Source organism: Charadrius vociferus, unplaced genomic scaffold, assembly GCF_000708025.1.
Source record: "Charadrius vociferus isolate BGI_N301 unplaced genomic scaffold, ASM70802v2 scaffold173, whole genome shotgun sequence".
NCBI lineage: Eukaryota > Metazoa > Chordata > Aves > Charadriiformes > Charadriidae > Charadrius > Charadrius vociferus.
Window position 1 is genome coordinate 3,369,007 of NW_009648369.1, and position 11,980 is coordinate 3,380,986.

At 41.1% G+C, this 11,980-nt stretch overlaps 1 protein-coding gene across 1 annotated transcript in view; it reads left to right on the top strand.

Moving 5' to 3' along the window:
* The first annotated feature begins 725 nt into the window (after positions 1 to 725).
* LOC104286693 (chromosome unknown open reading frame, human C2orf43) overlaps positions 726 to 11,980 on the top strand; it is a 122,468-nt gene continuing 111,213 nt past the window's right edge. The window contains exon 1 of the mRNA XM_009885310.1: positions 726 to 879. Within this exon, the coding sequence (XP_009883612.1) occupies positions 726 to 879 (154 nt within the window). The remainder of the gene's footprint in view (positions 880 to 11,980) is intronic.

Below are 11,980 nucleotides of genomic sequence, written 5' to 3' on the forward strand. Positions count from 1 at the left end.
CCTATTACTGCATTCAGGTAATGAAATAATTTAAGGAAAGTTATAAAACTAAGCATAAATATTTGCCTGAACTGACCAAATCTTGATTAGCTTTAACTGACAAAGATTCCTCTTCTAGTCCTTTGAAAATTTCTAGAGAAGTTATGCTACACTTAAAATGTGAAGCCCACCTAGTGCTGGAAGGCAGTATAGTAAATAACGTGGTTTTTTTGGCCTCTAGTATTTTCTTCTGGGGTTTATTCTGGTCGGTTTTTGTTGGGGTTTTGTTGTTGGTTGTTTTTAAGTGATGCTGTGCTCCAGTAGTTGAGGCACACAGATCTTGTGAAGACCTTCACACAGTAGTTCTGTTTCTTTGAAGGGAGACAAAAGAAAAAATATCAAATAGCTTTCAGCTGAATCTTTTCAGTGGACAGTGCGAATAAAAAAATTAAAATTGTCTTTAAAGTAGAATAGCTCTTATTGTCCAATTCATCACCATGCATTTCTGTGACAAAAACTGATAGATGCTTTCTGTCATATAGTAGAAACGTATCAACTTATATGACCTATTTGAACATCAAATACTCTCTTTACTGGAGATGGCAGCTGTTTGGGGAGGACAGGTTTTTTTGTTGGTTTTCTGGGTTTTTTCAGTTATTCTGTGGGAAGGTATAATAGCAAAGAGCCAGCTATGTAAATATTTGCTGATCTGTTACAAGACTATCTTATTCTGTCTTACAGCAAAGATGAGGCCAGCATCAGAAGAGCCAGTCCCATTACATGAAGAATTTATCTACTGCTGTGGAGCTGCTACCCATGTCTTAAAGTGTGGGCCCTGGAAAGACCTCTCAAAAGATGAAAGTAAAAATCTACCCAGGCTCTTATTCATGATTATTCCTGGTAAGGGTTGGTTGGTTTTTGTTTTTTTTTGTTTAAGTCCGGAAGTGTGATGATTGGAATTCAATTGGATTCAATTTCAAAAATCTCACTAGATAAGTGGTAGAACATGGCCCATGCATATGGTCAAAAAATCAGTACTATTGCAATGGTGTAATTTCATTGTTATATTTGTTATCTGTATTCATAATGGTGACGTAAGGTAAAACTGAGAAATTAGGATGTCTCACTCATTTACTCGGTGGTGGTGGTTTGCTGATGGTGTTGCATTTTTTGTTTTGTTTTGTTTTTTTCCCATTGCTCTCTTTCAGCTGTGTCAGCTGTGTGCCAACTGAAAGATGAAGGTTAAAATATTTGAGGGAAAATTCTGGATACGGTAGTTTTTTAAAGTTTTCCTTTTTTATAGTTTTTTAACTGAGATTTTTGCACAGTTTTATGATAAGCCTCTTGAACTCAATGAAAATCTTATAGTTCTGAGTTATATGTAAATCTGGTCATCTTAAAATGAAAGCTCTAAACTTTCATTTAGCATAAGTTAAAATTAATGGAGAAGTCCTAAATTCTTTGAAGTCTGCCAATGAACTGTAGGAGTAGCAAAAGTAGAGCCTGAGCCCTCTCAGTTACAGATATTGAGACTTTTTCACTGCCTTAGAGTCTGCAGATTTCTAATGCTTCCTATAGTCTATTTGAAAGTTTTGGATGCTATTGTTGCTTTGTCAAAATTAGTGGTGCAAATAATGGCTTTTCTGATTATCCATGTCTTTGGCTTACTGTTTCTGTTGCTGTTTATGTGCCAGTGTGTGGGTTGATCCTTACTTAGTGGTGAATGAGAGCACATGTTCCATTTTTCTTTTTTTTGGTTTTGGAACCTGCGTGGAATATTTTATGTTAATTTCTTTGGGCACGATGATTTTATGCCCTTGCCTCCTGGAGTTGAATAATAGTGTAACTTTTAACCCAGTGACAGTGAAGTTTAAATTCATTCCTTAACTGAAAAGAAGAAATAAGGCTCCTGTCATTACATCTTGCTACTGTTTTGTGGGAACAACTTTTTAAGCCAGGTGCTGCACAGTGTAACTCCTTATTAAAAGACTATCTGTATGGATCCGAATTGTCAAACAGTTTTCTGGAGGTACAAGCCTGATTTGATGCTTTTCAATTGCTGCTTTCTTCCAGTTAAGGCATTTCCTGAAGGCTTAAATGAACAGCTAAGTTAAGGGTTTCTTTTTCCCCCAAGTTCTGGAGCTTTCACCTGTCTTCAGGTTGTGATACGTTTATGTTTGGGTTGGTAGTAGAGCCTGTGACTAGGGTAAATCTGTAAAGCTAACTTATATCAGTAGAAAGATTTGTAGGAGAAGAGCACAAGTCAAACATTAGCATCCAAGGCAAGGTATCTCTGCAAGGCATGTAAGTTATTCTCCTCGAAATATACTGAGTCACACAGACTTTATGGGCTCTGTATTCATCACAGGAAACTTTTCATGCAAGAAAATATAGTGGGAGGGCTACATGGAGCTTATTTCCTGTAGAACAGTTCTGTGAAGACTCCTTAATAACATCTTACATTAACTAGATGGGTATCCAGAAATAGACATCAGTGAAATATTCAGAGTGCTTCTGTCATGGTCTGCAAGCTTTTGCAAGCAGCTGATTTACGGTTTTGCTCTTATTTCAGAATTATGTTGGTAACAAACTGGAAGTTCTCTCACTGAGAAAACAATTAAAAAACACAGCAACCACAATAATGATATCTTCTTTTTAGATAACCAAATTCAGTAGTGAATCAAGTTACCCAAGCTCCTTGCTGTGGCTGGCAGGGAGCTGACTAGGACCTGGCATAACACAATGCAGTTTTGCTTTTCATAAATCAAATGTTGTTTTCCTACTGGTATATGCCTCATTTTTAGCCTTCAAGGGAAATTCTATCTGCCAACACAAGAAAACACAGCCTTAGGAGAGATCCGGACATTTGGGTCATCTGGCAACACGTTCGTGTACCTAAACAGTTAGGATTAGATAGCGTTCCCCTCATGCTTTTGTAACTTCCCGAGTATGAAATGTGGAGCCCTTCTGGAGTCCAGCAATTTTCACACTTGAAAGGCATGTATCCCTAGTTGAGATTCTTTATGGAATGAAACAGAGAGGCAAAAGGATAGTTTGGTACAGGTCAAGGAAAGAAATACCCAGACAAGGGCAACTCTCGCTCAAAAAGGAGAGTACGTACAGCCAAGTGTTCAGTGATCTGAACCAAACGCGCTTACTCCTACTTACTGCATGTGGTACGTTGTTTTGCACATTAAACTGCTCTGGTGCATACTTTTCCAGTCTTAATGAAATTCATGCATATGCTTTTGTTTATATGTAATCAAACAACGGGGTTGGGGAGTGCATGTAATAGAGAAAGATGATAAAATTCTCAGCTTCTGCTGGAATCTAATTGTTGCAAGAGATTTGAGAATAAATCCTATATACTTATTTTCTTTTGTTTTTTTTTTAGTCAGACTTCTTCATAATAGGGAGGATTTCACTCTGGTCTGACATATTTTCTTTAAAAAAGGGGGAAGGGGGAGGAAGCTGACTCCAAAACATTCCTCTACTCTGAAACCGATGGCACAATTCCCATTGACTTTAAATGAGGCAGGATTCTGCCTCCTGAGGACTGATAGCTCACTGTGCTCAAAGCAGTTGGAATACAGAACATGCAGTAGAGTTCAATCTCATTTAACTCCAACAAGCTAATGTTTTTATTAATGGCAGTCTGTGTAAACTTATCATTTGAATAAAGTTTTACCATATTAGTTGAAACCTTTAATGTGCACTTTTTTGTCTATAATGTTTTTCGCTTGTGTAAGCAAAAGAGTGTGTATAGGAGTAATGTGTTTACTGAAGTAATTACTGTGTGAAAATCTCAGTGTTTTTCTCAGTCTAGAATATACGCATATACTTGTTTGCCTTTCTTTAATATGAATTCTTTTCTATTAAAATTGATGAGATTTACGCATGAGAGTAAAATTAAATGTGTACAGTTGAAGGATCAGGTCCATGGTTTTCTGGAAATGTAGGCGTTATGGAAAGAACAGGAATTACGTTTTTTTCCTCTGTGTCATAAAGGTCTATTTTCCTTTTTGCAGTGTTTGTTTAGCGTAAAATTAGCAGTGAAGTATAAAATCTACTACAGCAGTTTTTAACCTTGCTTGGGTTCATTGAAAACCAGGATCCACAAAGTGTAATGGAATATTTATTTTTATTTTTTTTACTGTTTTAAGAGTATCTGTCTCTTTGTGTCTGTGTATTTATGAAAAATTTAACTTTGTAAATAAATAAAGTAAAAATTCTAAAACCACTGTGCTGTTTAGCTCATGCAGTTTTGCTATTCATCTAGTTTTTCTTGCATTTCATTGCAGGAGTGCATTGCAATGCATTTGTTCCAGGCTGTGTAAATTTTGTTACCGTTGCTGTAAACTAGGCCATTTTGGTATTTGCAGTCTTGTACTCGGGAATCTTAGTTCCTGGTTGATAATGTAAATAATATTTTTTTTTGTGGTAAAGCATGCTACCCAAGTTTCGTTCATTTATTAATATCCAGAAATAATTTCAGAACGCAGTTCTTTGGCATGCATGCAGAATACTCCCTATGCTTGCCAAGTTTCTTGATCTGCCTGCTTGCAGTTGGATTGCTGCTGCGTTATTGGATCATCTTATTGTTTTTCCAGCTCGTGCAGTGACTTGGTGATGTTTAAGGCCTATGAGGACTTAACCAGACGCTTTTTTTGAAGTATAAACATTTAATCTCCTGAGCTAATCCTCTTAGTCAAGTTGCTTATGGTTTTCCGCACAACAGAAAGTGAGGGCTTGGATTCTGATCTTCTCCTAGGATGTACTTAACATCAACAAGACTGTTGACACTTGAAGACTACTGAACTATTTTTCAGCAGTGAAAACAGTGCAAACAAATTGCCTGGATTATGACAAGTCTTTAATGTGTTCTCCTTGGAAGTGAGACTTCCTGTTAGCTTTAAAGTCTTTGAAGTTCTATTTTTGATTGTAATGTAGGGACTCTGAAAAGCTTTCAGTGCATTATCTGGCTTTGTCTTCATCTGCTGTTTTGATACTTAACATCATCACCCTCAAGTTATATTAAGAATCACTATATAATAATACTTTGCACTGAAACTTATTGTATAGCCCTGAAGCTCACTTCCTTTGTATTTTGCTTTTTTGGCTCCCACTAAATCTGCTTTTTTAGAGTTGTTAATCATTCCCTCTGCTCAGCAGTCACTGGAATGAATAGTTAGTTCTTCAGAGGTCTACTGTCACCACCAAGACCAAGGGATTTGCTTAATGATATAAGAATATTATTTCCTCATTCTACAAACTGTGTAGGCCATGTTTACTTCAGTTCTCTTCATTTTGGTTTTAGAATGTGCTTTGATTCAAGATTTATGTGATTAAATGTGCTTGTTGGTACGTAATCTGTATGTTATAACCATTCGTCTGTAAGAACTGTGTTGGATCTAGTCCTGGTATTGGCAGATTAGGTTGCAGTATGTAGCTTCTGGCAACCTTGGCCAGAATGTAATCCAGAATCCTGTATGAGAATCTTGGTACTTAATATGTGATTAAATCAATAAAAAGGAGATCGACCAGAACTATTTGTGAAGCAAAATTTGATTTTGGAGTGTACACTACTGAGTTGCTCAAGGAAGATACTTCCATCCTCTCAGACACTACTTTTTAAGTCAGCCGCCGTTGTCTCCTCCCCCAGGGCACAGGAGTGTTCACTGTTTGGCTTCTAAATGCAACTGGAGGAAAGGGGAATGCAGCTGGCACTGGACAGCAGGTTAAGAGGAAAGATGACATTTTACCTCCTGGGCAAGGGGATTTCTGGGTCCTGGGTCATGTTCTTTTCTGTACGCTTTGTGCTTACGGTCACTCCAGCAACATATTCTGTGAAAAAAACGTCAAGAACCTGTTCTATCTGAATGCATTAGGCAGTAAAAGCTGGGTTTTTCTTCTTTCTGTTTTTGTGGTTTGGTGGTTTTTTTTGACTGAATAGTGCCAGAGCATCAGCAGTAGGAAAAAACGTCTTGTCCAGCCTCACCTCATCTTTTACCTCTGCAGTTTTGTCACTATCAGCCTGCTTATGAAAGCTCTCATGTGGTTTGTTTTGTTTCAGGGTTTTTTTTTGATTGTTTGTTTGTTTTTCAGGGGGTGGTGGTGGTGATGGTTGTGTTTTGGTGTGTTGTTTTGGGGGGTTTTTTTGTTTGTTTTTTTTTTTTTGCAAGGTCAGGCTGGGTCCATGTCACCTAGTTCAGAAAGGGACTCTTAGGCCCAATTTCATCCAGCCTAATATTAAACACCTAATTAAGATGCTAAAGTAAGGAGCATAAATTCCTGGGTAATTTGTATAATCAGTAGCTAGGAATGGTCACCATCAGAAGCATTTCTGCCTACTGAGAGGTTAGGTTGCCCTGAGATGTTGTGATGTCTCCAGCTGTGGAGATAATCAAAACTTGACTGGGTGCAGAGCTGGGCAACCTGCTCTAGCTGACCCTGCGTGAGCAGGGGGTGGGCTAGGAGATCTCGGGTGATCCCTTCCAGCTTCAGTGATCCTGCAAACGGGACGAAGGGACTGACCATCCAGGCTCCATGTCCAGGTGTGGATCCTGGTCTGGATTGATTTTGGGGTACCTTCAAAAGGTAGTAAAGATAAGTATATGGATAATCTTAGATAAATACTTGATTAGAATTAGCCACTCTTTCAAGAGCTGTAATTTAAAGTACCCTGTCCTTGCCTTCACACAGCCATACTGCATAGGAAGTGCCTTAACACTGAAACTGGGTTTGTTGAGTGTTAAGAACCAAACAGAATTAAAAATTGGTGAGGAATGAAGTATGGTACTTAAACGTAGTATGGAAAGAGTACGCCAGAAGAGGGAGCTATTTAAAAGATTAGAAAAAAATAGTGTTTTTTGGAAAGCTTATTGCTGTAATAGCCACCTATACCATGTACTAGCAGGCTTCAGGCTCTCACCTGAGTGCATAGGTAAGCACTGACTGTTTCTCTACTGTTAGCGTATCACAAAAAAATTAGTAGTTTTATAAGACCATTCATGTGTCAGTGATTGATCGGTTATGTTGGTTCTTGAGGATCATAAAAATGCCTTTTACTTGCATTAGGAGGAGTGAAATAAAGGAAGTCCAGTTAGGGCAGAGAATAAAAGGATTGGAGTGCTGCGGCTTCTTCATTCACATTTGCAAAATTTATATAATCTATCACCCGAGTCTCTGAGCTAGCATTCAGTTATAATCAGCTAAGACTGAGTAAATAAATTAACAATAAAAGCACAGCTGCATAGAGTGAGAAAACAAACACTTCCTCTCCTGGAATGTTTAAATCATTGACCAACTCCATGGGCAGCTCCACTTTTAGTGATTGTGTGAATTTCTTGTGCCAGGACATCTATCACCTGATGTACAGCAGTAAGTACCCAAAAGACATTAAGGAAAGTAACTAATCACACTTAAGTACTTCAAGTCTTTATTAAAGGAATCATTCATTTAGCTTTGGATTTTGGCAGTTTGAATTAAGTAATGCTTTTAGATGCAATGAGAATTTTGAGATGAAAGTCATAGAGTGTAACTGCACTGGTGCTAATGTTGAAATAACCTACACAGGAATCCTGTTTATACACTAAGTAGCACTTTATTTTGCTTAATCCTGTATCACTTAGTTTTGATGACCTAAAGATGATGCTGAAAAGCTGTTTCTTGTGTGGATGTATATTTTCCATATTAACAGTGTGCTTTATGTATTTGTCTTCATTTACCTCTACTAGTGTAAGATACAAGAAGTTGCATCGGTTCTATTACCTTTGCTTGTTTGGACAAGACCTTCCAAAGTAGAGCAGTGCTGCTATTGTCCATCCTCAGCAGAAGCAACAGAGCAGGGAAGGGAAATTTAGATGCTCAAAAATGAAGATGATGTTATTTAATGCACTTGGTCTAGGGAATCAGCTTAAGAATCTTGTTTGGTTGGAGTCTTGGCTCCATTCACAAGGCATGTGGAGGATTACACAGCTCAGAATGGCATCTAGTCCAGCTGGCACGCTTGAGTCACATGCGCTAATAAGCAGGACCCAAAGTAGTCTCAATTTTGCATCTAAAATTCTGTCTTGTGGTAGATGTTTATATCCATACAGCTGAGCAGGATCCCCTCTCTGTGTACACAGATACTCACTCTGTTTATTTATTTAAGAAAGGCTCCTTTTACATATTAGCTTAGCAGCAACGTTCATCTGTTCTGTAGCACTTGCAGTACTTGAAATTCAGTTTAATCCTGAAGATATTATACAGTATTCACTGTAGAACATCATGCCTGACTGCAAGTTAGCCAGGAGAGAAGAGCAGTGAAGCTGCAGCCCTTTTGCGGAGTGAGGAAGAGAAACGCTGTGCTCTTACATCATGGCATCTGCTTCGCCTGTACAACTACAGCATAGGACTTAAAACAATCACTTGATTCTTTGAATATGTTACTTGCCTGCTCGGCTGCTCTTCAGACTGGCTCTGAGAAAGCTAGCTCGTGCCCCTAAAATTTTCAATAGTGTCTCTCCCTGTATCCCACCTGTCTGTGTTATGACCTTACGTGATCAACGTCACATAATCGTAGTCTTCCTGGAAAGTGTCTACCATTCCCTGCTTTATTAGCAGGTGAGACTTAAGTCACTGAACCTCTGTTTGGATTTGGGCAGCCATTAAGGAGGCTGGGTGGCAGAACTGGGCTATTCATAGAGCTCTTGCCTTCAGGTAGCTTTTAGAACCATCAGGTAAGCTATAAAGCAGACGTTGCTGAGTCTAAAGTAGTGTGGAAGTCAGAAATTGTAGAGAGTATATTAAGACCCACCAGGCACTGGAACTCTAAGAGCTTAGTGCTTGGAGCACTTAGAAAACATCCTAAGGCCATTATTTCACAATCCAAAATGTTTGTCAACAATACTGGCATAAGGTATTCTTGTTCCCACCACACTGTGCCACTCCACCCCTCGGTTATGCCAGAACAATAGTTTGAGAGATCATGCTGTGAATTAAATAAATACATACATTTATTTCTGGGGTCTTTTTAAAGCTGGAACAGTTCCCTGTTTGGGTTCACAGCATGGCCCTACAGAGTTGTGCCAGTGTAATTCAGGGGCTGCTGAGCCATGGTAGGGGGGTGGGAATGACAGTCAGGGGAGAAGGTGGGAGTTCCTTCAGCTGGACTTGCTGCAGAACTTTCTGTTGTTAAATTATGGTGTCAGTCCACAACGTGCAGCACATATATGTGGGTTCACACACTCAGTCTTCAGACTTCTCTGGAAAGAGTTGGTACCCCACCGGTCACACCAGGTGGTAGTGATTTGTTGAGAATGCCCTTCCCTTGAGGCTTCTTCTTTTGTTTACACTGCAGCTCCAGATGAAGCTGCCAACTCTTTGCATTTGACCCTGAGTTCTCAGATTTTGACATGGAGAATTTGTATTTTACATTGCTTTGAATTTTTTTTTCCTAAATAAAAAAAAAAATCAGTGGGAAAGGAGCTTTCTTATTCTCCAGTAACTGGTCTATGTGATGCAAAAGCAATCAATAAGAAAAGACTACAGTGTAGAGTTCAAAGTTTGTGTAGTGTAGCAATCATAGAATAGTTTGGGTTGGAGGGGACCTTTAAAGGTCATCTAGTCCATCCCCCCTGCAATGAGCAGGGACATTCTTCAACTAGATCAGGTTGCTCAGAGCCCCGTCCAACCTGAACCTGACCTGGAGTGTTTCCAGGGATGGGGCATCTACCACCTCTCTGGGGAACCTGTGCCTGTGTTTCACCCCCCTGAGCATAAAAAAATTCTTCTCTATATGTAGTCTGAATCTGCCCTCTTTTAGTTTAAAGCCATTACCCCTTGTCCTGTTGCAACAGGCCCTGCTAAAAAGTGTGTCCTCATCTTTCCTGTAGGCCCCCTTCAGGTACTGAAAGGCCACAGTAAGGTCCCCCCAGAGCCTTCTCTTTTCCAGGCTGAACAACCCCAGCTCTCTCAGACTTTCTTCATAGGAGAGGTGCTCCAGCCCTCTGATCATTTTTGAGGTTCACCTCCAGACCCACTCCAACAGGTTTTTCCTGTTCTGAGCGCTCCGGAGCTCGACACAGTACTCCAGGTAGGATCTCACCAGAATGGAGTAGAGGGGCAGAATCACCTCCCTTGACCTGCTGGCCACCCTTCTGTTGATGCAGCCCAGGATAAGGTTGGCCTTCTGTGCTATGAGTGCAACGTTGTTGGCTCACGTCCAGCTTTTCATCCACCAGTACCCCCAAGTCCTTCCTGGCAGGACTGCTCTCTATCCCTTCATCCCGCAGCCTGCACTGATACTGGGATTGCCCTGACCCAGGTGTAGGACCCTGCACTTGGCCTTGTTGTACCTCATGAGGTTCACACGGGGCCACTTTGCAAGCCTGTTCTAGTCCCTCTTGATGTCATCCTGTCCCTCAGGCATGTCTATGGTACTTCTCATTTTAGTGTCATCTGCAAACTTGCCGAAGGTGCACTTGATCCCACTGTCTGAGTCATCGATGAAAGTATTAAACAGTATTGGTCCCAATATTGACCCCTGAAGGACACCACTTGTCACTGATCTCCATCTGGACACTGAGCAGTTCACCACTACCCTCTGGATGCAACCATCCAACCAATTCTTCATTCACAGAACAGTCCACCCATCAAATCCATCTCTCTCCAAGGTCACTAGGTTTGTCAGGTAGGACTTGTCCTTGGTGAAGCCATGCTGCTGTCTCAAATCACCTCCCTGTCTTCCATGTGCCTTAGCATAGCTTCTAGGAGGATCTGTTCCATGATCTTCCCAGGCACAGAGGTGAGGCTGACAGGTCAATAGTTCCCGGGGTCCTCCTTTCTACCCTTTTCAAAAAGGGGGGCAATGTTTCCTTTCTTCCAGTCACCGGGGACTTCACGTGACTACCATAGCTTTTCAAATATCATGGAGCATGGCTTGGCAGCCACGTCAGCCAATTCTCATAGGACCCTGGGATGCATCTTGTCAGGTCCCATAGACTTGGTTCCTCAGGTGGTCATGAACCTGATCTTCTCTTACAGTGAGAGGGACTTTGCTCCCCCCAGTCCCTGCCTTGCGGTCCATCCACTCAAGAGGTGTGGGGAACGAGGTTGCCTGTGAAGACTGAGGCAAAAAAGTTGTTGAGTACCTCCCCCTTCTCCTCGTCCATTGTTACCAGTTTGCCAGTCTTGCTCTTTAATGGGGGTATGTTTGCTTTGACCTTCCTTTTCTGGCTGACATACCTGTAGAAACCCTTCTTATTATTCTTTGCGTCCCTTGCCAAGTTCAGCTCCAGCCATGCCTTGGCCTTCCTGACCCCATCCCTACACAACCGGGCACCGTCCTCATACTCTTCCCAGGATACCTGTCCCTACTTCCACTGCCTGTGCTTTTCCTTCTTGCCCTTTAGTTTGACCAGCAGGTCTTGACTCAGCCATGCCAGTCTCTTGCCTTCCTCTCCTGATTTCTTACACCTCGGGATCGAGAGCTCTTGTGCTGTAAGGAAAGCATCCTTAAAGATCTGCCAGCTCCGTTCTGCTCTCTTGTTTGTGAGGACAGTTTCCCAGGGGGCCCTATTGACTAATTCCTTGAAGAGCTGGAATTTTGCTTTCCTAAAATTCAGGGTCCTGATTTTACTCTTTGTGTGACCCATACCCCTCAGGACTGCAAACTCCATCAGTGCATGACCACTGCAGCCCAGGCTGCCTCCAGTCTTGACATCACCTATTAGCTCAGTAGCGTTGATGACCATTAGGTCCAGTATCGCATCCCGTCTGGTGGGGCTGTCTACTACCTGGCTTAAGAAGTTATCTTGGATGTACTCCAGGAATCTCCTGGATTGCCTACAGCTCACAGTGCTACTTTTCCAGCAGATGTTGAGGTGGTTGAAGTCCCTCAGCATGACAAGAGCCTGAGAGCGCAATGCCTCCTGTAACTGGAGTAAGAAGGCTTCATCAGTAGGTATCAGTCCAGGTAGAAGGGTCTACATAGAGCATGATAACACGTTTTCCTCTT